Source organism: Caretta caretta, chromosome 3, assembly GCF_965140235.1.
Source record: "Caretta caretta isolate rCarCar2 chromosome 3, rCarCar1.hap1, whole genome shotgun sequence".
Taxonomy (NCBI): domain Eukaryota; kingdom Metazoa; phylum Chordata; order Testudines; family Cheloniidae; genus Caretta; species Caretta caretta.
Window position 1 is genome coordinate 68,304,066 of NC_134208.1, and position 26,510 is coordinate 68,330,575.

Consider the following 26,510-nt stretch of genomic DNA (forward strand, 5'->3'; position numbering starts at 1 on the left):
GCGTGGGATGTCAAGATCTAACATGCATATAGACACATCTGGTTACTGCAGCTTAATCAAAAGCTATGTTTTAAACAGCTTATATTCCCAGAGTGAAAAAATAGCCAAGTCTGTCTTATAAACACATTTCTTTGATATCACTGAAATCTGGGGGTTAGAAAAGAACAGATGCTGAGTACATTACTAATATCACATCAGATGTTTGTGGTCAGTTACATAAAAAACATGCTTCCACATGAAGCAGCTCATGCAAATGTAACAGAGGCATGATCTCTTATCTCTGCAGAATGACTCAATATTTCAGTCTATTTCACTCTCCTAAATTAAACTCTCACCTACCTCAGTTGCTAGTAAATAAAATTTCCATTTAAATATGGATAAATGTTATTCAGACAGAGCAGCAGTGGCACCTGTATATTAAAAACCAAGAGATTAGAAGTAAATGTTTTATTCTTCCAACTAAATTCCAGTACTACAAGGGCAGTAAAACAATGATACACTGAAAAATTGCAGCAATAAACATTTGTTAAAGACTGATAGAATAAATAAAAACTACAAAAATGAGAAATCATATAAACCCATTCTTAACCCCCCAAAAAGTCATGGAATACAGAAATGCCCTCCTTTACTATTTCACAGGCAGTACTGTGGGCTAGTTGCTTAAAATTGTCCTGGGGTTACATTCTAATTTAACTGTGATTACAGTTTTGTTGTGGTGCACAGTTACGAAAACCACACTAACTTCAGTCAGAAGTGTCATTCTACATTTTTATTTACACAACCAGTGAAGGGCAAGTTCTAGAACACCAGCTTTAATCCTTTACTTTTTCAAACTTATTAACATAAGAAGCCAAATCGTAATGATACAGCAAATGAGGCCACTGGTATTATTACAGGTAGCAAAGGTCCACATCCAGGTGGTACGGACATCAGGGAGCACTCCAAAACCAGTTGCTGCATAAGAGTGGTTGCCACTGACAAAAGCTTGAAATAACCTGTGTTCACGGGGGTGGGGGAAAAGGGGGAAAATATGGCATTGCTGCAAGTCTTTTACTGGGACAGCTTGCAACAATTAGGGTGTATAGGGCAGCCCACGTATGCAGAAAACATGATTCATGAAACATCTGAAAAAAGGAAAAAAAGAAAAGGTTACTAACAAGGTAACTGAATCCAAACTGAATATAAATCAGTTAAGACAATAGCAAAAATCACTTTAAAACGAAAAGCCCCAATGGTTTACAGGAGGCAAAGCTATTTGATGCACATATATGATATATTATACAGCACGTTTTCACTTCACCCTAAATTCTCCATAGCATTATGAATTGAAGCTTTCAACTCAGTGCTTTTCAGTTAAAATCTAGACCAAAAAAACAGTGGTACTACCGGCCAGTTTAATTACTGAACCATCAAGAGATGTAATGTTCCTGTTTGATGTTAAAGATGCTGAGATACTCACAACTAGCAGGCTGTTCTCCATATCGTCGCATGATCTGATCATGCGTGAACTTCACAAATGCGTCGTATTGTTCTGCAAACAGTAACATTAGAAGTGAGTGTACCAAATTTTTAACTTAGCATGAAAAAAAAAGATCAAGGCTTACTTTTTATGCCATGCAAGCTATATCAATTAAACAAACGTTGACAGTCTGTAAGGGGCAAGTATGGATTATTCAATACAGCCATCTCATCTCTGCCCCCTAAAAAAAATCCACCCCATTAAACCATGTTAGCAATCAATTGGATTTCACTTGACAAGCGAACTACAGCACAGAATAAGACAGAGGAATTTGGCAAAGGAATATGCTGCACTTAGAGAGAGGATCTCAAAGCACTTCAAACACACTTAAATTCTCACATTATCCCTAAAGGTCATATTATGCCAATTTTACAGATGCATAATGAAGGCCCAGAGTGGTTAACTGAGCAATGTCTGTGAGTGGCAGGGCTGGAAGTAGAACTCAACTTCCGTCCTCTAACCACTGAACAGAGTTACAAAAAGGCAGAATTTAAACGTCTGGGAAATGACAGCACAGAAGTATAAAAAAGATTTATTACAATCAAGAAATCGTCACTGACTGCCAAAATGTTGAACAAGCAAGAAACACGTAACTATGGGATAAAAAGCTAAGTGAAAAATATTTGCTTTTATTTCAACAGCAAAAATAGTCACAATAGGGAACAGGTGACTGCGGGTTTAGTAAAATCAGCTATTGAGTAATCTCCTCAAACTAAATACTAAGATTAAGATGATGCTATAAAGAATATTCAGTTCACTCTGAACTCAAAATTAGTCCTTTCCAGAAGGAATCTCTATACATCACATACATAACACATTTTTTCATATTCTCTTCAGTTTCTAATATTGCACCCATCAACATGGTATTAACTTTTAGAATTAGGAAATTAAAGAAGATCTATCAGATGCAGCTCCTCTCCATTCCCCTTCCTCCCTTGTGGAAAACCGCATGTGAGGTGTGTTGGGTTATTACTTTTAAGTGCTCTGCACTGTTCTTAGAAGAGGCAAGGTTAAAGAAAGCAATCTTCAACCAAAAATGTAGCAGTAGTTCTTGGGTTTCCACAGAAGAGTCCCAGTCTGAGGGTCCCCCCCATGAAAGTCCCATCCTCCTGCAGGGATGAGCAAAGTAAACAGTGAATCAGTAATCAGCAAGCAGTGCAAAAGAACTCCTAAGTGTGGATGGTTTTGATGATCTGTGTGCCTTCAAAACTTTGACTGGAACTGGTCCAGTAACAAGGCAGCCAGTTTTTTAAAAGGTATTCCCTCTCCCCTCAAGCATCATCTCTAACTTACTGGAATTCAGATTCAGCCAACTCTTCCTCAGCCACATGAGGACATTAGCCAAAATACTGGGATAACACAACATGTATGTCTACACTGCAATTAGACACCTGTGGCTGGCCCATGCAAGCTGACTCAGGTTCACACAGCTCAGGCAAAGGGGCTGTTTAACTGCGGTATAGGCACTGGGGCACTCCAGGACCCTCCCACCTTGCAGGTTCCATGCTCCAGGCTGAGCATCTACACCATAATTAAGCAGCCCTTTCATCAGAGCCCAGGTTTTTAATTGCAGTGTAGACATACCCAATGTGAGCCAATCGGTTGCCCAGAAACAGTATCCAAGACCAGCAGCAACTCAATTTTAGAATCTTTAGAAAAACAATATATTAAAAACCAGATGGCCACCTTGTAAGTTCTCTTTGTGAATTTAAATTTGGCTCAGTACAGCACTGGTTTGCATACTATTATCTAGTATGCTCAAAGTACGGGTCTCCAAATGAAACAGAAATCCATGATCACTTATCCTTCTCATCAAACTGCAGGTCACAGGAAAGGGACAAATCCCCAGCTGGCTCTTTAAAATTAGTTTTAATGAGGGTTTGTAGCACAACATTAGAACTCTGGGTTTTTCCAGGTTGCCTTAAAAGTAGGTAATCACCACAACTACAAAGGAATGAGAAATACCATGGTGCTAGGTAAGAATACAGCAGGCGATATCAATATATGCCAGTACCCTGTGACTTGAACCTAACTAACCTTCTCAGACCTGAAAAAGCTTTTATATAGGGAACTCCAGAGTAACTTTCACAGGGAATAGAAGAGGAATAATGTTTTAGCCAGAGCCCTACTGAGGCTAGTATCTCTAATGATTCTAAGCCCAAGTGAATGCTGATTAAGGTTCCAGGTAGTGGAGATAAGGAAGAACAAAGGAACACCACTGAATCAGGTTCACTATTTGGAAGATTCAATTGTTTGAGACACATCCATACACAATGAAAGATGGGAAAAAAAGGAGCTCTCCGGTAAACTATAAAGAAACCCTAATAGTTGCAGAAGCAAGAAGAGACTCTGAACTTTGAAAAGTACGAAGTGGTGAACAAGTCGGCTTAGGGGGAGAAAGCCATTTGGTTAAGATCTGCTAGAGAATTTCCAGGACTAGATTTCTACTGATTTATCCTTTCATGCTGACTAGCTATCATCTTGGAAAGGATGTGTGTATTGGAAGGGGATACAACCATTGTGGTGGTAAAACACAACTTAACTGGTCTCTTGCCGAGGGACTTGCTCTGGATTTTAATTTGGCACTCTCTCCTCAAAAGTTCCCGTATATTACAGAACATCTGTCATTGCTCCATATATGAATGAGGTAATATGATCCTATAGCATTTCTAACCCTCTTTTTGGTAACCTCTGCCTTAAGAGCACACTAATCACCACATGAGCTCCTCTCCCCAAGAGATCAGTCTCCAGTGAAACTCTGACTGAGGGAGTGTCTAACTAGAGATTTTTCAGGAAGTACTGGTCATGCAGACAACCTCCTAGGTTGGAAACCTGTAGTTATCCAGAACATGAATGCGTAAACATTCCTGGTCTTCAACTGAGCTCTTATAATCATACCATAGTAGAGAACACTTAAGAAGGAATGCACCTGATGATCCTGAGGGAAAGACTCTAAAATTATACATAGGTACTACAGCACTGTGAAGCCATCTACCTAACACAGGTATTCAGGAATACCGGGGCTGCTTAAAAGTGAATATGGTAGAAAAACTACTATTTACATGTGTATTTTTACACTGCTTTGAGCCTAAGGACATTCAGATCTAAGATGGACCTGTGGGATGCCCAGCCACAAGTAAAGCCAAAATTCCTTGCCTCCACTAATTGAACTAAGTCAGTGAGCCAGCAATCCAGCACGAAGAGCAAGGAGTGAATGCAACTGCCCACAATGAAGAAGGTTTCAGGAGCAGGGGAAACAGGCAATCCACTGTGTAGTAAAGAAGAAAGTAACAATGCCACTGATTGGAAAAGCACCTGAATAGTAGCCAAACACTGATGGTTGTCTGGGATTAATCAGGGTTGGTAAATGGGAAACTTTCTGTGCTAAAGGTATCTGCCCCATATACTGTCCCCTCTACATCAAATGCAAAACTCCTGTAAAAAATTAAGGAAAAAGCCCTTCCCAAGGGAAAAAAAAAAACTTTGCAAATGGCTCTTAGGAAAGCCAAATAGGAAGCCATTTTCTCTGTGTAGACATAAAATAGGGAGGAGATGGTCAGCTCAAATATGCCAGCAAGAGAAAGTTCTATTTGAAATAAAAACTTTTCTTCCACCAATTGATGGTGTAGAAATACCCATGGAGCTATAGCTTCCGTACATAGCAGCACAGAAGATGGGCCAGATAGTCTACAACAGACACTATGTTATCACTTCTGCTATGTCCAGAGATGGAAACTTAAATTTTCCACTTGGGCATCTCATTTCTTAACCGGATAGAACATTAAAGTTACAAAAATTACTGAGGCTGCCAATATATTAATCAATTTTTTCAGGTTACATTTAATTCAAACACACCTGCAAGTTTTGTGGTCAAAATTTCTTCATACTCTTCACGGATTTTCTCTTCACGTTCTTTCAGCAAACGTTCACAGATCATTCCAACTTGTCTGAGAGTAAACAGGGGCTGTTCTTTTTTCAATGGTGATGATGCTGCAGATGAAGTACCTATGATTAAATATTTACACATAAGTAACTCAAAGTCAACATTCAACATCTTCCAGCTTTCTACATCATCTCTATTACATTAAATGTGTTCTCCAAACGAAACATTTGGCAAAATCTTGCTTTAATTTTTGGATACTTCCAAATTTTATTGATACTGGAAATATTTTATACCATCACTTAAAGGAAGTAATCTAAAATTATGCTCTCAGTTCAGCATGCTGTAAGGATAACAAAAGCCTCAAAAAATGTTAAATAGTGTTTACTACATGCAAAAATGTCTATTATAGAAAAGAAAAGACATGTCATACAGAAACATGTCCTCATTAAGGATCCTAAGCATTCATTGTGAGTAAAGTTACATCCGTTTTTAAAGTATCAGCTGATCTTTCTGTAAAGACATCTGCTGCTCAATGGTTTACAAAAAGTTTGTTTGCAGAATGATTAACTGGGAATGAGCTAACAAAACCTTCAAGGGGTTATCTATTTTAATTCTTTTAATCAAAGCTGGAATTTGCCACGACATTAATGCTTGCAATGAATGTAACTCCACCAACAGTAAGGATATGGCTCGAGCAAGAGTCGGTTCACAGGGAATGTGAGAACTTGAGGAAAGTTATCTACGCACATGGAGTCATGAGGTGTGTATATATAGCAAAGTTATACAGAGTTGTGGCTAGATACCTGGCAAAGCTGGTCCAGTAAGGAGAAATGCATGTGGCTGTGCATCAGTAGAACAACAAGGATCTGTCTGCTGGAAGCTATTTTCTAAATGTCTCCTCTTCTGCATGCGTTTGTACTCCTGTTTTATGTTGTACAGAATTTGTTCTAAAACAAAAGTTAAAACAAAAGTTAACTTAGTAATGACTACTTTACAGTATCCCTCAACTTTATTTCCATTTCAGATATCAAGCATCCGGGATAATTAACTGACACCAATAACAGTTCCTAAAGTGATGTGTAAGTCTGCAAGCCATTAAAGGGGCCATTTTATCAATTATATTCATGTGTAAAATGCAACTATAAATAAAGAATCTGACATTTAAAGAAGTCCACTCCATAATATTCATGATAAAAAACTGAAGATACAAGTGACAAGTTACACTGATCTGAGGTACAAGACCAACCTCAAAAGCCCTCTGAGGGTGAATAATTAGTGACAGTTTTACGGTCACGAACTATCATGGTTAGAAGTAAATGACAGACACCTTTGGAAACCTGGGAGTTTCAACCTTCCAGTTCTAATAGCACTATCCACCTTCTGTTGACCTATTTGATTTTAATGCAGTTCCTTCTGATTACTATCTTGCTTCCCTTTGACCCCACCCTTATATCTCATCTTAATTAAGGGCTGATATCTACACACCTCCATAATTAGAAACCAATCATTTAAAAGCAGATACTCCAAGCTTCCAGATAGTGTGAAATATTGATTTTTAATTTTTTTCCAGAGTTGCTGATAACATGTTGCAACTTAAGGGGAAGAAAACGAGAATAATCAGAATAATAGGATTGTATAGAGGGACTATTATTTTGACATCTGCCAGGACTACAATCGATTAGGCAAATCAGTACAAAAACTTTCAGGATCAGCAGCTTTCTAAACCATGGGCCAGACAAGTAATGTTTCATGGATCAATTTTTGCTCTCTTTTGAAGAACACAACAATATGGAGTTCAAAATTTGTATAATTTGGTAATATTTAAGTAACTTGAATAATCTAATCTCAATAATTTAAAATATAGCATCTAAATGATCATCATTCCAGGTGTTGTTAACCACTGGTATATATGCTCTTCTAAACTTAAGAAATGAATATGCAAATGAGATACATATTGAAATGTCACAATTATACCCAATGAATTTTTAAGTGGCTATGTATAAAACCTCCCCACAATTTAAAGTAATATTAATTGTTAATTCCCATTACCTCCAAGGTACTGCTATACAATAAGAAAATAGAAATTCTTACATGTTTTACACAAGTTTTATTTCAAAATCTGGCATCTAATAATTTCTAGAAACATGTTCAAAGTGTAACCTAAACATCCCTTCCCTTACCCCCGTCCCCCCAAGTCATTCCTATGTTGCCTTCTCTACAACAGTTACCTCTAGCAACTTTCATAGCTTTTGCTCACATAAGCATCAGCACATGAATTACACAACATAATACAAAGAACTACATACATTGGCCCCCCATCCCCAGTTTCACAAAACACATCAAAAAAAACTTCAAAGGCAATTAGAAGAAAAAAATCAACAGGCTTTCTGCTCTTTAAAGAAGGCCTCCAGATGCTTACAGACACCCCTCTCCCACTGAAGGCATTTTTCAGATTTCTGCAGGTCAAACCACGGCTTGGAAAAACCTACTGCTCGCAGCAAAAACAACACTTCCCAGGATGATCATTAGCTTCTGAAGACTCTAGACTTTCATTTTACAAAATTAAGTTTCTAGTCCTTAGGGCAAAGATAACTTTCCAAATGTCAGCTAAACAGAAAGTAATGGCACGCTGCCTCCCTGAATCCACAGACAACTTTAGTCAGTACATTCCTGCTGCTCCTTTGTTTTTTGCTAAACTGCAACATGGTTCTGCTATACAGAATCCTGTAGGCAACACTGTGTCTAAGCATCTCATAATGGATTAATTTAACACTACTGTCAAATAGGTAAACTGAGGTATAGAGGCTTAAGTGACTTGCCCAAAATCAGATAAGTCTGTGGCAGAGCCAGTAGTAGGAAACAGATCTTCTGATTCCTGGCCCAGAGGTTTAACCACAGAACTATCCTTCCTCTCGTATTTCTCTCTCTGCCTTTCAGCAGTCAGAGGAGTTTGGAGGCTTCAAATATCAGATACCTCCTAGCAACAGGTTACAAAAAACAGATCACTTGGGCAGGGGTAGTGTCAGACCCCTCCTAGGTATCCTTGCACCTTCAGCAAGCGGGCTTCTCGTTTGCGATGATAGACCATGGTGTATAATCCATAGAATATTAAAAAACTGTAGTGAAGCCAGAAAGGAAGGCAGTATAATGAAAGCAAGGGACATAGTAAGTTAGGCTTTCTAATCCATTTGTAAAAGCATACATATGCACAACGCGTTACAATGAAATACAGCAGAGGCTCTCAAATTGTGGTCCAGGAAGCACTTGCTGGCCACCATGGTGCTGAGGCCACATTTCCAGCTGCTAAGTTACATTTAGAGTTAACTACTTTCCTCAATATTATTTTTCTATACAACCAAGTGCTGCCGTAGCTACAGAGATGTTATGCGATTGTGAAATGGAGGACAACCGGTTCTGTGTTAAAGTGTGTTCCACACTATGAAAAATATGTATTGTAGTAGTTCTCAACTGTCTTAGGGCTTGTCTACATGAACAGACTGTGACAAGCTGGGGTGTGAATCTAGCCTGCCGCAGTCTTACTATCCATGTGCACCCATTTCAAAGACTAGATCAAAGCACATTAACTATTAATATGCATCCACAAAGTCCATGTGCACAGTTAGACTGAGCAGGCTAGTGGAGGGTAGATTCCCTCCCCAGCTTACCACAGTCCAGGGGTTCATGTAGACAAGCCCCGACAGCTTACATTTCAAGCGTGTGGCACCACCGCATCTATGTTGCACTCTGGCTAGTCCGGGTCAAGTAAATTTTTTAAGATCTGGGTTCACCTACTCTACAGACATCAATTAAACTTCAAACATGACAAAACCACAACAGAAGCCTTTTTCTGCAGTTCTGCAAAGAATACTAGATGTACACAAACTCTCAACTGCAACTGAGAGTATAAGGGGAATTCCCCTGGCTTAATTAAAAAAAAAACGAACGATTTCTGAAGCCATCTCAACCAAAACAGTTTAACTTCTTCCTGTCTACCACTAGAGTACCAAACAAAAAACCCACAAGCTTTTATCAATAACCCCTGCAAAGGAATAGAACAAAAAAATCCCACTGAGACTCAAGGCACCGGACAAAAACCTTAAAAGCAGAAATACAATAATTGGGATAAAAAAAGCTAAACTACTCCAAGTCCCTAAACCATTACATAGCAAAACATACAATAAGCATGTATGGAGTGAACAATCAAAACCAACACATTTTCTCCTTTACTGTCCAGGATACAAGGAACTCAAGGAAGATACTTTCTTACTCTTATCAGAAATGATAGTATTTCAATTACTTTTTGTCATGGAATGGTTATGTGAACTCTAGGAAGACTGAGGGCAGATAGCAGGTTGGACCGATTTTAATCAAAGCAATTTAAATCACTGATTTTAATCATAATTTAAATCAGCAAGCAGGAAACGCGGATTTAAATCACGGGTCTGAGTCTTGTTTTACAACACTGCTTTTTATTTTCCTAAAGAAAGGTCGATTCTCATGGGTTGGTAACTATTAAAATATGTTGATTTACAACTAAATACAGCCTTTGCACTAAATTTTGTGCTTTGTTGCTAACCAAGCAGATATACTGTATCTATAGATACTTAAACAATTATATAGCTTAACTCACATTTTATTCACATTCTGAATTTTTACATTTTTATGTTAGAAAATGGGGAATGTTCCATTTCATTTATTAGATTAATTTTTACTTATGATTTTATGAAGCCCTATTTAGATGGAAATTTAAATTCAATTAAAAATACACATAAACAGCAATTTAAAATTGTTTTTATTAGCTCAATAAAACTACCTTCCATGTGCTAGAAAGGAAAAAACTAATAATTTAGTTCGAAGTTAACTAAACTTGGAACTAACCTAATTATTAAACAAAAGAAGTATCTAATTAGGGAACTGAACTTACTATTTTGGTCACCACATCCTTCAAGCTTTTACTACCAGTAGATTTCATTCTCTCATATCTAGTTTTTATTCACAGACTGGAACAATAAACTAGCTTTTCTGCTTTTTCAACTCAGTTTCTCCATTTTTAATAAACTAAACTAGTTGAATAAACTGAAAATACTCTTCGCACCTGCAGAAGAGGCTATTTTTGTTAAAAACTGGTTTAGCTGCACCACAACCATCTCTTGTTCCAGATGCTTAGTTGAGCTAGAGAGAAAAAATGACTATATAACCTGGTGATTAGGCAATTCACGCAGGAAGGGGGAACCTGAACCCTGGTCTCCCAAAGCCCCATGGGTAGAGCACTCCCCTGGGATTCAGAATATAAAGGGGCACCACTGCTTCCTCCTCCATTAGTTTCATAGTTCCTTTGCTTTAGATGAAAAAACACTTTAAAATGCCCCAAAGCAAAAGAAAGTATTTCATTCAAAACTTTTGTCAGGATTTTTTGTTTTGGTAAGAAAACAGAAAAAATTCTTGTGTATATCCTAAAAGGATTTTTTAAAAAAAGGTTTTGGTTCAACCAGCAAACTATAAAATTGATTATTTGCACAGCTCTAAGTGTAGGTGCTGAAGTTTAAGCCACAACTCAAATGGTATCTTATTTTATTTGTACTAAAACTGCTATAGGCCAAAAACAAAATACTGAAAATGAAAGCCCATATCCCATAAACACGTAAACAGATTCATAACATGAACAGTCCCACTGACTTCAAATCATGTGAATCATGGGCCTTGTGCTTATAATTTAGCATGTGTTTGCAGCATTAAGGACTAGCTAAAATAGTTTTTAATTAAAAACTTCTTGACTGCACAAAATCTGTCACTTCAAACCAAAACCGCTTTGGTGTTAACAGTGAAAAGTTATTTAAACTTCCAATACGTCAAAGTCAGTGACCTCTTTATACCTAGGCCAAAAATTTCAAAAACAGTAGCCTAAAGTCAGCTCCTAAACACAGTTATCTAACTGCACTCCCGGATGGAGGAGCATTAGCCTGGTCTAAAACATGTCAGATTTCTTGATCTGTGGAAGTTCAATATATAGAAAGGTGGTGTTAGTTGCAAATAAAGCAGGGTTCTTCAATTCTGTGGTTGAATTTGTTAGTCTCGCAATAATGATGTTAATGAGGCCATGGGCATGTCTTTCTAGCACTGATGAGCATTTTAAGTGTGAAACTTCTTAGAAGGGGGGCGGGGGGGAAGAGGGAACTGAAATTCTAACTATCAGCAAAAAGAAAAGGAGTACTTGTGGCACCTTAGAGACTAACCAATTTATCTGAGCATAAGCTTTCGTGAGCTACACCTCACTTCAATATGCTCAAATAAATTGGTTAGTCTCTCAGGTGCCACAAGTACTCCTTTTCTTTTTGCGAATACAGACTAACACGGCTGCTACTCTGAAATCTAACTATCAGGTAACTAAAGAAACCAGTACAAATAAGCTACTTTAAAAGTCTATAAAATGGGAAGAAAGTGAGGAATGAACAATGCTTCTATTAAAAATCTGATCTGAATTTTAAAAATCTAGTTTAAATAAAAAAAGTTTAAAAAAAAATCATGGTCTTTAATCTACCCAGATATACTTTGTCTCAACTAAGACTAGAAAAAATGGTCACACTTAAGTCATGAAACTTGACCTTTTTCGTGGTGAAGATGAGGCTGGAGGTGCAGCAATTGCACACACACACAAAAAGTCAAATTAAGTAATTTTGTATTTTAGCTACCTTCAATTCAATTTGGCAGTTGGAAGAAGCAATGTCATATGATCACACAGCTCTGCGGACCATCGAGCACTCTGCAGACCACAGTTTGAGAACCTTTCGTTTACACAATTATCTGGAAAAAGTGCTGATAGTAAATTTACTTCAAAATGTTTGTGAAACTTGAATGTACTGCTTTATAGAAGGTCGCAACATTAAAATAATTACAAATGTGGATCTTTGTACCCAAAGAAAAAGCATGTCACCAGCAGCAACAGTTAAGCCTCTGCATTACATGCCCCGATCAATTTTAGAAATCAGGTTGCAGGTTGGGATGAATGATGATTTGGGGAATGCTACTGCCAGTGTAACTGACTGAAGGGGGGAGAGGAAGAGAGAAAGGGAGATAAAAGAGCCACCACTTCTAAGGAGGAGTGAAGGTTATTCATCTTTACAATTCCTGGACACAGTCTAACAACAGAAAGCATACAAGTCTACATTTACACAAAAAATTACTGCACTTAAACTCAGACAAAAAATGTAGGGCTTCCCTCATCCCCTAGTTTAAATACAGAAATAGTCAGCTTTCTGTCTTCATCTTCCTGCTTATCAGCAGGAAAACAAACAGCATCCATTAAGTTGAGTGGGTCCAGAGACAAAAGGAAAGCTTAACCGATGTTTTACACCCTCCCAATCCCCTATGTTTCCTGACCTAGGCTATTAGCCAGCCTTCTGGTCCCTTATGCTCCAAGTTACAAGTTCATTTGCTACATATAACCCTCCCATTACTGAAGCAAGCATCAACTAGGTACTTCTAAGTGTCATCTCTACATGCTCTGCCAATGCTGCCATATGACTCGTCATGCTAATAGAGTGCTAGATTGAATAACCATTTCCAAACAATTGTTGGATAGTTCATACTTTCCTTAATGCATGATTAAGGGTCGTCAAAAGTTTGTTTTTTTAATTTAGAGTTCATCAGTCACTCACCCCACCCTGGCCAATAATTATCTAGAAATTATTTAAAATTGCAACTGCATTTCACTTTTAAGAAATAAGGCAAAAAAATTGGGAAGGAAGGAACATTATTCCCATTATGAAGTCTAAGTTACTGTCAGGTTTCCCCTTATGTTGGGGTTTTTGTTTTGTTTTTTTAACTGCTTTTTATATTAGCACTCTCAGAAATCTTGGTTCCTGGCTTCTGTCGTTGAGCTGAAGGACACTTTAGCAGAATAAATAGGATGGTGATTCAGTAGGTTGAAATCGAAGTGGCAGCTTTCCCAGCCCTGAAATGGAACCTGAAGCTCAGGTTTCAGTTTGTGATGTCACCTTCCAATTTATTTCTTTAGAACCAAACCAAAGAATCCCTCAGAACTAGGGCTTGGCAAGCTGGTCAAATAATGTAACTGACCACCCATTATTTGAGCAAGAATACTCTAATGTAGCCGATGGCCTACCTTTTTGATTGCATCATGGTGCCATCTGTTAGCAAGCCTAAGTGAGCTGTAGCTCACGAAAGCTCATGCTCAAATAAATTGGTTAGTCTCTAAGGTGCCACAAGTACTCCTTTTCTTTTTTTAAATGCCTCGATCACTCACTTTACTATATGCTAATGCTACATGTTGGGAAAAAGTGAACTAACTGAAACCTGAAGTGAACTAATTAAAAACTTCTTGATTTACAAATATGAAAGCTGCTGGGGCTTTGCTGATAAGGAGTATCCAAACCACCTTCTGGATGTGCTGCCCTATGATGCTATTTTTCATTGGTCATGTTGAAGATTGACAACTTTCTCATCACATGTCAAAAATGAAAAACACTGTCAAATTTTTCAAAAACAGAAGTACCAGCAGACATTTTTCAGTGCCATGTAGTAGAGCAGTCACTTTCATCCATGACTGGGTAATCCTTGTCTTATTTGATGGGCACCTTCTCTTAAATGTCTCAAAGATCTTAAAATATGCTAGACGACATGAGTTGCTGTTGAAAAAGCCTAATGGAGATCATAATGTCTTACTCTTTTATGGTTCTAATAAATTAATGCTTTAAAATATGACAATTTTTAACATTATTTGACCAACCATTTTTGCACCAGTCAAATGCTCAACCATATGCAGAACCTAACCAAACCTGAGATTTTCACGAAGGAGACAAACAGAAACCTACCATGATGTTATCTATATCTATAGATCATAAAGGAGTAAGAAAGGAATCAGCTCCTTTTTAAATAAACTTTTGTACTGTTCATTAATTCCTAGTTACTATGATCTCACTTATTTACAGCTTTTTCACTAGCCAAGGCCTGTCCACCTTGTTCATACGCCTTTCATTTGGTGCCACCACACCTCTGATTCCGGGATCACCAGCCAAGTATACTTCCACGAGCTGTTACCCCAGTTCACCATCAAGGAAAATGCCTTGGGAGAGCAGCGGGATATCAATTGAGGCCCCAATGCTCTTCATTTAGTAACAGATCTCACTCCAGAATCTGCCAACCCAACCAAGATATCTTGAAAAAAAAATTAATGAAGATATGTATTTTAGAGAGATCCAGACATTTAGCATTCTCTTGCTTTGGTCACGCTCAGTCACTTCGATGTCTTTTTGTTTGGGGGCAGAAAAATATCTGTTGGTTTTTGACACTGAAAATATTATTTGTCTTAAAGGGCTGTGTAATATTTATCGATGGCACCATAATCAACATGTTTTTGACATTCACAGCCAGTGCCCATATTTACAGGACCACCAGCAGAACCTCTCAAAAGACCCAGTGGAGCAGAACTGGCACCCTCATGAGATCCAATTATCCAGGACCACAAATTAATGAAGGTTCTGCTCCACGTCTGGCATTCACGTTAGCATTAGTGTGTTTTGCAATAATGTGACATTTCAGAAAATGCCAGATCCCTGGGTCAGGGACTTAAGAAATAAAAAATAATAGAACAGACAATGTGAAATATGTCAGACAACTGGCATTTCAGTATTTTTCTACAATCATCATAAATTTATTGTCAAACTGGAAGCTAAACATGCAGGATAAATTCAACATTTAGGTCACATTTGAAGATCAGCCTATTAATCACTTTATACACCTAATAAGACTCAAAAATCACCTCTCAAGATGAGGTAAACATTTAACAAGTTCATATACAGCCAGTGTATTTTAATTCAGGGAACAAAGTTCTATGATACTGGGGTATTTTGAAAATCCTGGCATGTTGCCATGATAATACAAGGACAAACTGTCCTGCTAATGAGTGTGTGCACAAGATAATTTTTCTATTTAAATTCTGTTTACTGCTAGTAACAACATGGTGTATCTCCTCTTAAGGCCTTCAAGACTTACTTGTCTTGGTTCTCAAACTTGTGCTTGGCCACTGCCTGCTAGGTTGCAGACAGAAGGAGCAGGTTTCCTGAGACGGTAACTCACAGGTCAAAGGAGAAAGATAGCTCAAGGGTAGATTCAACACAGTTATTCCTCTCTAAGTATGGTAATTTCTTTTTCTTGCATAATTTAAGACTATAATTGGGTTTAGATATTAGATGTAAAAATTTCCTGTGAAAGATTAAAACATATTGAATGGCAAAATCCTCAACTAATCTCTGTTCATAATAAATATTCAATGATACCTCAAGGGAAAAACTATTTACAGCCAATTTTCCTTTACCATATTTGCCCACAGTTACTAGGGATATTTGCATGAAAACAGAAGTCTGCATTTCTTAAGAATTCATCTGTCCTTGCTTGTTTTCCACTTTTTCAATATCTTTAAAAGGGAAGGTGAGAAGAAGGTTAAATCCCATTTTAGAATAATTTAGTACTCATGAAGGATGAGAACAGGTACACAGCATGGTCAAAAGCTATACAGTATTCTTCAAAATCATCAACCAATGTGCCTCAATCCTGAACTAGAGTTAGAGAAGATGATCCGTTTTTTTACACCTGTTCAATTAGTGGCCTCTATGCCAAGGATAGCAATAAAGGTGAACTTAGAGATTGTGGGTTTGTGATGTGGATATGTGCTCACTGAAAAAGCAGACTTCTGATGGTATCTGGGAAGTTGAACTAGTTTAATTAGTTTCATTCACTACTAATCTCTGCCTGGATTTGAACCAGTGACATCTGAAATGAAAGGCCTTGTATTCCCAATAGCTATCCATCCCCTATAATCTTTGGTTTGTAACATCAATTACTTACTAGGGACATGCTCATGAGAATGATTACTTCAGATGGAAAATAAACTGCAAATGTAGATGAACTCAAAGATCTTGTTCGTGTGTTTTTAATAGAGATTTTTCAGGCTAATTCTAAACACGTTTTTCATGATTTTGCAAGGTATTAGCTGCTATTTAACCTTTGAGACTAAGCCATTTTCAAGGACGCATGCCCCTGAAATATGAGTTTGTTTAAAGGTACAATATGCAATCTGGAGCAGAGATGCAGAGAAGCCATCAAGTTACTATCGGTGTTAAGGAGATTTAAAACAGCTAGTGATGAGATCTGCACTGTATTTTTATTTCTTTGGACGGTTTCCCACCCGACCCACTTTCAATCAACCTAAAAGCTTCAGTTTCAGAAGAGCCTGTAGCCAGTACAGCATAGTCTGCCTTTTAATTATAAGCACAATGCTGGAATTATCAATTAGTAAAATATTACTACTATTTTTGCCCTGAATATGTTCCTCTCCTCAGCAAAAGCAATTGAAGATAAACCTGTCTTGACATCTTAATGAGGAAAAATACATCATTCCGCCCACCACTTCCACCACCTACATTTATCAGCTTGATAAAAAGATCACAGTAGCTTTAAGATTTCACAGGGGAAAGTTTTAAGGTACAGCAAGTTATCACAGGACACCTAAGCTTAAAGTCATGCCAAGGCCACAAATGAATTTGAACTTGGTGGACTCATTCTAGTCCCTATGTGCCCAGAACACAAAACCACCAAAAAACCCTGGCACAACTGGCTGCCTCTTTGAGAAACCTGGGCCTCACTATTAAAAAAAGGAGACACTCAAGACACTACCATTTATGCTTTATTTTCAGAATAACTGAAATCACTCACTACATTGTAGTTAAATGCCCACCCGCCAATCTGTTTTTGAGGTACCACAATAAAGCATGTATTCTAATCCACGTTGCACTGGGAAATCCTCCAGATACAAGAAAGTGAGCACCTCTGATGATTTTGGTTTAATCCTAGCCCTTCAAACAAATATAAATTATAATAAAAAGTGCTCTGTCCTTCTAGTCAGTCTGTCTCTCCCTCTCCTCTATATATACATACACACAAAATATTCTTACCTAATCAAATCTTAGCTAGAACATACGTAAAAGGAATTTCAGGCAAGTGAGTGTACAAAGACTAATCTACTCAAAAAAAAAAAAAGGAGGGGGGGGGAGAGATCTTACTAACATTAAGATAGTGCCACTCTTTTCCTACCAGAATCGTTGTATGTAAATAGCATTGTCTGCACACTGCAAATAGTGGATGTAAGTAAACCCTGATTTAAAAGTTTAAGATAGATAATTCCTTACAGATGCAAAACACTTCATGCTATGGAATGGAAGTATGATTCAAAATAGTCATAACAGTACTAGATACAAGATCTACAGGAGGTATAGATGAGAAACCACAAAAACACAATTCAGCTGTCAAATCCACTGAGAAACTAAAAGCGACTTAACAGCTGTCCAAATAACCACAAAATATTAAAACATTCCTATTAGATATAAATTTCATCCTAAAGTCATCCCTCTCCCAAATAGCCATATCATTTATTTGCCTATAAGCATTTTATACTTAATTTAAGACAGCTGGTGTCTCATCTGGCTAGCATACAATGTGTGTTCCTGCAGACACTATTGCCATTCAAGTTGCATTTTGTTTCCAGATAACACATTTGTTTCTGAAAAGAGCAATCAAGTGTTGAAATACTGAGGTGCACAGACATAAACTGGAGTTAAACAGCACCAGGACTGACAGGTCAGAGAAAGAAAGTATTTGTTGTATGAAGTACCATCTTGATTTAAACAGCAGCATCAAGTTGTTTTACATACACAATTTAGGTCTCAAATTACTAGAAATCTGTTCATTAAACAAAATTTAACACAAATTCTGGCTGCAAGCATTGAAAACCTAAACACTAGGGCATTGTACTTGAGAAACAGTGAGTGAAATTAACTAAACTCTACCTATTGTGAGTATATTTCACTGTCCATAAGTGCAAAAATTAATTGAGTAGTGAAAGTTTGGGTTAAATTGGAAATGTTTTTTAAAAAATATTCTCTGTTATATACCTACAGACACTATGGCTCTTTACAGTGCGCCTTTAAAAGGGAAAGCTCTCCTTTTTACATAATGTATTAGCAAGACCAGGATAATAAGACACTTAGAAATGTTACTTATAACTATGTTTAGTGAAAAGCATAAAATTAGGCGGAACTTCAATATTCTCCGTAAACACTAAAGAGACATGGCAAAGCAAAAGCTCCTATTATTACAACATTATTATAGCAATCTTATGTCAGAGCACACCCATGTGTGAGCATGCATAACTCCCAATTAAATTGAGCAAGGTTGTTGTTCAAGACCATTCAGTAACACAAACATTTTTATTGATTTGTGCCTTATCTTTTATTACATTATAATTCAAAGCCACCATAATTACTCCGATAATTAGAACCAACTACACCATATCAAAAAATCACAATTTAGAACCTAATAGTGGAAAACACAGTTTAAAGACTACTATAACACTTATTTCTGCTGGGAAAGTAAAAATCAATTATGATGAAATTTTAATGCTTGAATTATTATTCAACATTTTATCATTACTATTCAGACAGTTGGATGAGATTAGAGACATTGCCAAACTGACAGTTGTTGACAGCAAATGTCTCTTAAATTTTATTTTGAAGATTAAGTTTAAAAACTGGTGTATGGATTCAAAGACCCATAAATAAAAGCTGATGTTGAATCTGGATCAGCTGTACAGAATCACTTAGATTTTGGCATTTTCCCTCCAATAACTAGTGTATTATAATAATCTTTCCTACCTGAACAATTTCTTTAATTTGTTCATTTAAGATACATTTACTGGATTATTATATATATTCTTGACATTATAAATTCTTTGAATTTAAGTTTTTTCAAAGAAAAGATGAGGTAGGGACCCCAGACAGGCCAACTATATATGCTCAACATTATCAACCAATAATAAATCTTAGTCTCAAGGCCCTATAAAGACCATTTAGCATTAAGATAGGAAATGATTTTAACTACCGCCCATGCCTTGAAATTGTATCAATACTCCTCCTCCCTTGAGCAAGATGTATTACTATTACAGTGCAGTGGCCTGACCAGCTTTTTTTAAAACCTCATTTACATTAATTATTCATAGCATGGATCCTTCCATTTCCCTAAGAAATTATCTAACTGAAATCTTAGTATTTAAACAGTAACCCATATTTTGAAAAGATAAGCAAACTAAGCCTGTTCTTAAAGATTACATATGTACAGACATTTAAATGTCTTATTGCAGTGTTATCCTTTACAAAGCTGCCTGGTGATCCATTCAAAACCCTTTAAACATTTTTATTACAAAAAAAATCAAATATTAAGTCATCATCACTAAATTTAAGAAACTACCATTTTATACTTATAATATCATGATTCCTTAAACTTGATCTTTTTTCGTGTTTGACTAAAGCCTGTAGAACCAGAAGTGTTTAGTCAGGGCCTGCTGTCTATCGAGTTAAGCAAGCTACAGTAAGATTAGAACTGTCCTAGTAACAAATAACTTAAAATACACACTTAAAACTACAGTTTAGCACCGGAAACATAAGAATCCAGCAATTCTTATCAAAAGGGGTAACAAATTTAACAAAGGACCTGAGTTAGTGACAATTTAGGAAAGGCTTTTTCTGCACACAAAGGAGAGATTTACACCTCAGCAGCACCACAAAAAACTCATGACTGAATGCATGGATGACAAACGTTGTGAAGTGCATTACTGGAAGCTGTAGGCTACACTTGACACAGAAGCCAGCACTCTGCACACTCAGCCAAAATTCATTTTCTCCTCGGTTCGTTTGTGAAATTGATCAAGTTGTTTTTTAAAACTGAAACAATTGCACAAACATGCCTAGAGCTAAGTCTTAGGGCCACCAGTTGAATCTTCTCTTACTTGTGAAGAACATGCAAGGGTTTCTTTCCTCCAACATCTCTGTGACGAGCGAGAATCGCTAATTACATTTTATTTGCCCCGAAGGCAACTTACGCATTTAAAGCCAATCGCTTTCATCACCTGGTTTTTCCATGAAACTTTAAAGACACCACAGACTGTCATTTCGGTCCGTGCCACACACTAGGCGACTGGAAAAGGCATTTTCCCTTTGTTGTATTCGCTTTCGCCCCTACCCAAGTGGCGTTTTGTGGGTGATTGATGACAGGACATGCCCCCTCCCCCTCCAATATCTGAACAGCAGGAGAGGAGGTGCCGCCGCCCGCCTCACTGAGGCACCACCACTCGCTCCCGGCGCTAATGGCTGCAACAAATCGATCGGGGGACCAGAGAGAGGGGCCTCGAGCCCAGGCACCTTTCCCGGGTGCGATCGCGCCGCCCCCACGCCACTACGTACATGCTCACCCCCCTCCGCCCCCAGGATTTCCGCAGTTTGACTCGCCCCTGCGGCTCCCCAGCCGCCCAACGAAACCCTCCACGCCCGCCCCAGCGCAAAGAAACCCGCCCCCCACCCCGGCGCCCCCTGGCTAGAAAGAGTCTCTTCCCATCCCCCAGCCAGCCCGGCCCCGACCTGTCGCCTCAGCCCGCACCTCCCCCACCCCCCGGCCGGCATCGGCCCAGCCCTCCCCCTCCGCTGCCAACGGCCATTTCTATTGTGTCGCCTCCGTGGCGATGCCAGGCAGAGCCGGAATCTCCCCGCCTGTGCCGCTGCCATTCCCGCAGCCCGAGAGAAAATGGCTGGAGAAGACTCGAGACCCACCCCGCTGCCCTCCTCCTCTACCCAGAGCAGGGCTCTTCCCCCCCCCGGCCCTGCGCACTCCCCAGGAGGGCCGACAGCGCCACCCCCCCCCCAGTCAGGACCCGCTTCCCTGCCCCACCCAAACGCCCCCCCCACCACCACGGGGCCCCCGGCACCCACCTGTGGTGAGGCGGGAGGACACCTCCCCGAAGGGCGAGGGCTCCATGCGCAGGTATTTCTGCGGCGAGGCGGCGGCGAAGGAGGAGGCGGCGGCGGCCGAGGAGGCCGGGGCTGACAATGGCGCACATCGCCTCCGCTTCGGGGAGGCCGGGCTCAGCAGAGGGTCGAAATCCAGAGTCCTTTTCAATGTGGCGCCGCAAGCCATGGCCGGGGGGGAGCGGGCCGGGGGCTGCGGAGACCCGGGGAGAGCGGGCTACGGGGGCTCGGTGCGAGGGGAGGGGGGAGACGGCAGCAGCCGGCCCAGCCCAGAGGCGCCTTCCCCACCGTCTGGGGCGGATGGGAGGGGGAGCTGCGTCAGGGCCTCCGCCTCCTCCCTATCGCCCTCTCCAGGGAGCGGCTCCGGCCCCCCCGGCGGCGCCTTCGCCGACGGATTCGCTCTCCGCCCGCCCCGCCCTCGCGAATTCCGCCCCCGGCCGTTCCCGGGACGGTTGCTGGGACGGTAGGTGCGGAGCTGGGCTCGCCCCGCCGGTCAGGGGCCGCCGATGAAAAGCGATGGCAGCGGCAGCGGCGGCACTTCCCTCTGTGACTCTCCCACACCAGCAATATGGCGTCAATAACAACGCCGCTGATTCAAAAACCAGCCCTCTTCACTGCGCCTGCGTAGCAGGGGCGGTGGCCACCGCAAAGGCTCAGGGGACTTGTGGTTTTTTACCGTCTTCCCTGGCACTATGCGAAGGCGTTCAAAGGGAGTGGGGATGAACTACACTTCCCGCCATGCAGCGCGCTGGAGCCCTAACTTCCGGGGTAGAATTTAAATCCCACAGAGGCTACAGTGTGGGATGTAGGTTAAAGGACAAGTGACTGAGAGTGGTAGCCTTATATGTCTCTAGTGCAGAAAGCAGGCAAATAACAGTCAGGCAGGGAAGAAGAGCTTTAGCGCTGAGCGAAATATAAAACACAGTTGCACCCAGGAAAATAGGCCTAACTCTTGGGGGGGAAGTTCATATGGCAAGATTTCCTGAACCACAAAGCAGATCAGGAAGATAAGAAATGAAAAGGGAAGAGGCCTTCTGAATATGGTTGGGGCTGGCAATCTAAGATTCTGTTTGAGGAAAGGAGCATTACTTGTTCTCAGCAATAATAGTGATTTTATACGTAAGTGCACTCCTGCTGGGATGCTGCACAAACTCTTATTATTTCTTTATGACACCACAGGTGTACATGGTACTTTACAACAAGTAAAATATACTGCACAAATGCTCTTAAGTAAAATTTGTGGTCTCAAAAGCTTTTAGTGTCAGAATTGTACCAACAAGTACAATAGTGTGTGAATAGAAAAAAATATGAGAACACAGGTACACATCCTAACTAATAACATACTGGAAAAGACCTTAGTTGAAAAATTGTTTCTTCAACATGATAAAGTGATATTCTTACAATTACTTAAACTGCTATCTTGTAGAAGGAAGCAAATGGAGGGCAGGGGAATAGGTTTAAAAAACTGTTTTCTATAGGGCAACATCAAACTACAAAAAGAAAAGGAGTACTTGTGGCACCTTAGAGAATAACAAATTTATTTGAGCATAAGCTTTCGTGAGTTACTGTTCATTCACGAAAGCTTATACTCAAATAAATTGGTTAGTCTCTAAGGTGCCACTAGTACTCCTTTTCTTTTTGCGAATACAGACTAACACGGCTGCTACTCTGAAACCTATCAAACTACAGTTTACCACTGTGCAAAATATAACAGTCAATTTAACTATTAGTAGCAACAAAAGATAAAGATACGGTATGTTCTTGGTAAATTAGTAACATTTTTAGAGATTAGGGAAATAGTCCCTTTCATAAATTACTTGGGTTTGGGTTTTGTCTTATTTTTAACAAATCAAACAAACAGTTCTTTAAAGGATGTGACTATACATTGGAATAAAACCTAACATCTGGAAATGAATCTCAGTTTTACAGGCCAAGATTAATGTATAAGTAATGTCTACTAAACCAAAAGAGGGTCATATCAGTCTAAATATACATTTAATTATCCTGATGACAACATGTTTGTACAGTTCCTAGCACTATCAGGCTGATCCCGATTGGGCTTACGGGCACTACTCTAATATGAATAAATAATAAATAACTTGCTTTCCCTGTTAACAATAGCACATGTCAGGCCTGGAATAACTAGAATAGGGTTTTCATAACCAGATGCAGCTGGAAAAGGGTTTTCCTAACTTGAACAGACCTAAAAGTAACTAACTCCTGTAGCAAACTAGTTCTTCTTACTGTTGTCTTTTCTTTTGGACAGACTTGAAGTAGTCAAAACATTTCATTAAAGTGGATTCTGATAAGCCTTTCTTTAACCAAGGCAACATGTAAAACAAGGCCCTACATGACTAAGGGCTTGTCTACATGAGGAAAAGTACCATCATTACTATACCAATATGATTATACTGTTACAATTATTCTTCCCTGGAAGGACACTGTTATTCAGAATAACTGGCCTGTGACATTGCACTCTATATGATTTTATGAAAATATGCTAATGAGTGTGAATATAATGTAACTGGAATATGCTTCCTACCAAAGGTCTGTTGTAAGGTATCATTACAAAGCTTATAATCTACTGAGTGGGGTCATCCTATTTGTATAAATGTATCACTCTTGTATCTGAAACTAGAAACATGAAATATAACTCTGAGGGCCTATTGTAATTATGCAAAGTGTGAGCCATTAATGGTGGTTTGGAATCTTGATGGTTCCCATTAAATAGGACAAATGACTGTAAATGGTTCTGTTTACTTGTAAGTCTTCCTGTATACCTGTGTGCTGGCAAGTGGGTACTGAAGTCTTACAGTGACATGTGATCATGTCACCTGAACTGGAATCCATCTTTAACCTGGTGCTTTTCCATTTAAAAGGAGGGGTGGGAACCCAGAGAGGGACAAAGGATTCCCGCCTTCTTCAAAAGATATATAAGGGGGTAGAACAGAACAAAGGGGGCTGCAGTCATGAGAAATCCCTGGGGGGGGGGGGGGGGGCAAACAGCTGTGCATATCTCTCTATCAGTGTTACAGAGGGTGAAAAATGTATGAGTTTACCCTGTATAAGCTTTATACAGGGTAAAACGGATTTATTTGGGGTTTGGACCCCATTGGAAGATGGGTATCTGAGTGCTGGAGACAGGAGCACTTCTTCAACTGTTTTCAGTTAAGCCTGCTGCTTTTGGGGGACGTGGTTCAGTCTTGGGTCTGTGTTTGTAGCAGACTAGAGTGTCTGGCTCAAATCAGGCAGGGCACTGAAGTCCCAAGCTGGCAGGGAAAACAGGCTCAGAGGTAGTCTCAGCACATCAGGTGGCAGTCCCAAAGGGGTTTCTGTGATCCAACCCGTCACATGGCCTTTTTTCAGTTCAGCTTTATTTGCAAAGTAAGCTAAACCGGAAAAGCCCATGGTGGGACTTAGACAAGTCTAACTACTGTGGTGCAATTATGCTGGTATAGTAATGCTGATAAATTTCCTCATGTAGACAAGGGTTCATATGGGCACATAACTGACTTAAACGGTAAAATGAAACATTCCATGAGCCAATAAGACCAAGGCAAAGCTTTCTTACAGTGATGGCTTTGAATCAGGGTAATCCTGTCCAACTCTCAACGTATGTTTTACACCTAGCAGAGTGCTCAAGACCTATCAGAACCTAGAAAGTTGACTCTGTCTTCATCTACATTTTGAGAGACTTGTTATTCTGGCACAATATATAATCAGTTATACCAAGTTTTGTCATAATCCATGTCCTCTAAGTTTAATTTACACTTGGTTCTATCATATAGGCCCTATCTATCTTAGCAAAAAAGGGGCTTTCTTCCAATTGAGTTAGCTCAGTCAAGTTAGCTTAACTCAGCTGTACTTCTGCTCCAGCTTCCCATCGTAACAGCCACATAGACACAATGGCCCAGACCTTCAAAGGTATGTAGGTGCCCAACTCCCATTGAAATCAGAGAGCTGGGCACTGAAATACCTTTGATGATTTAGTCCAGTTTAGTCCAATAAGATACTTTGAGCTGTGTCTACCTGAATGTTGGGGTAGGGGGCGAGTCAGTCAAGGTAAACTAACTCAATTGAGCTAATTTAACTGAAAATCCAGCTTGCCTGTCTTCTAGACACCCTTTATGGTCATTTATGCCACCACAGGACATGACGGTGGAATCTGCTTGGTGCAATGAGTGGTCAGGGATGACAGTCGTTAATCACTCTCTCATCTGTGACCCAACCATCTGTCTGCTAGATTTTTGTCTACCAAGACACTTGTGTGGCCATCTCTGAACCAGTTTTGAACAGGACAGGGCAGCTGTGTGGACAGTCGCTTTAAATGGGTTTTTTCTAATGACCCACAATTCAGCAGCCGTCAACTTCAGACTATATCACATATCCTTGACGAGTGTCCACTGACTTATTTCAGTGACAGACTACTGCCTCTCCACCTGGCTGATGACAATGCCATCAAATGGCTGGGCACATTGTGCATACACTGATATATAACTGAAAATACAGCTTTTTTGCCCAGAGAGACAGGACCATAGTTAGAAGAAGCAGTTGATTAGGGCATTGTCTATACACAAATTTGCACAGGTTTCAGTTTATCTTAAATCTGTTAAACTAAATTGAAATAAGCCTAATGTAAACCAAAATACACACAACTTTTTGCACCAGTTTCATGCAATTTAAAGTTACACCTTAAACTAAACCAGTGCAGTTTTTCCTGCAGACGAGCCCTAAGGCAGCAAAATGTCCAGTAACAGTAACAGTGGTTGAGGATTGTCAGAGGGCATATGTTTCCAATTTAATTGTAGTTGAAAATACCTTTAAAGTCAGGGCTTCAATCTATTTGTTATATTATTGTTCTTTCTTTATATATTTATATATATTTATTGTCAAAACAAAATGTATTGTACTGTAATCAATTATACACGATCCTGTTAAAATCTATATTTTATAATCTTATTTTACACAAGTAGCATCCACTAATTGTATTAACATGAAGGGTGGGATTGAAAAAATGATTTGTTTAGTAGTGATGCCATATAGCTGTGCTTTTATTAATTCTGTACTTCAAGTGTAAGACCCATTAAAAGGGCTAAAGGCCAGATGTAGCCCAGGGCTTTGGACGTTGTTGTGGTTTAAGAGGAAGTGGTGGAATAGTTGCTCTAGCTTATAACTTTTGGACAATTATGACAAACCTCTTTTTCAGGCTCCTTGAGTATTAGTCTTTACATTATCTTCTTTC

General features: G+C 39.4%; 1 protein-coding gene across 1 annotated transcript; it reads right to left on the bottom strand.

The window, feature by feature from the left end:
- Positions 1-432: 432 nt before the first annotated feature.
- On the bottom strand, positions 433-21,846 carry AKIRIN2 (akirin 2). The gene is made up of 5 exons (XM_048845064.2): positions 21,233-21,846; positions 6,206-6,349; positions 5,375-5,524; positions 1,460-1,531; positions 433-1,124 (listed from the first exon to the last, which is right to left on the bottom strand). The coding sequence occupies exons 1-5, from the start codon at positions 21,435-21,437 to the stop codon at positions 1,114-1,116; spliced, it is 582 nt and encodes a 193-aa protein (XP_048701021.1). The 5' UTR covers positions 21,438-21,846; the 3' UTR covers positions 433-1,113.
- Between the last annotated feature and the right edge of the window lie 4,664 nt (positions 21,847-26,510).

Bases quoted from the DNA above. Each gene is read 5' to 3' on its own strand.
- AKIRIN2 (XM_048845064.2), bottom strand. From the start codon at position 21,437: ATGGCTTGCGGCGCCACATTGAAAAGGACTCTGGATTTCGACCCTCTG. The intron at 6,350-21,232 runs GTGGGTGCCGGG...CTTTTGTTTTAG, and splicing joins GTCCTCCCGCCTCACCACAG to AACAAATTCTGTACAACATA. The intron at 1,532-5,374 runs GTGTGTTTGAAT...TACTGTTTGCAG, and splicing joins TTTGACCACAAAACTTGCAG to AACAATACGACGCATTTGTG.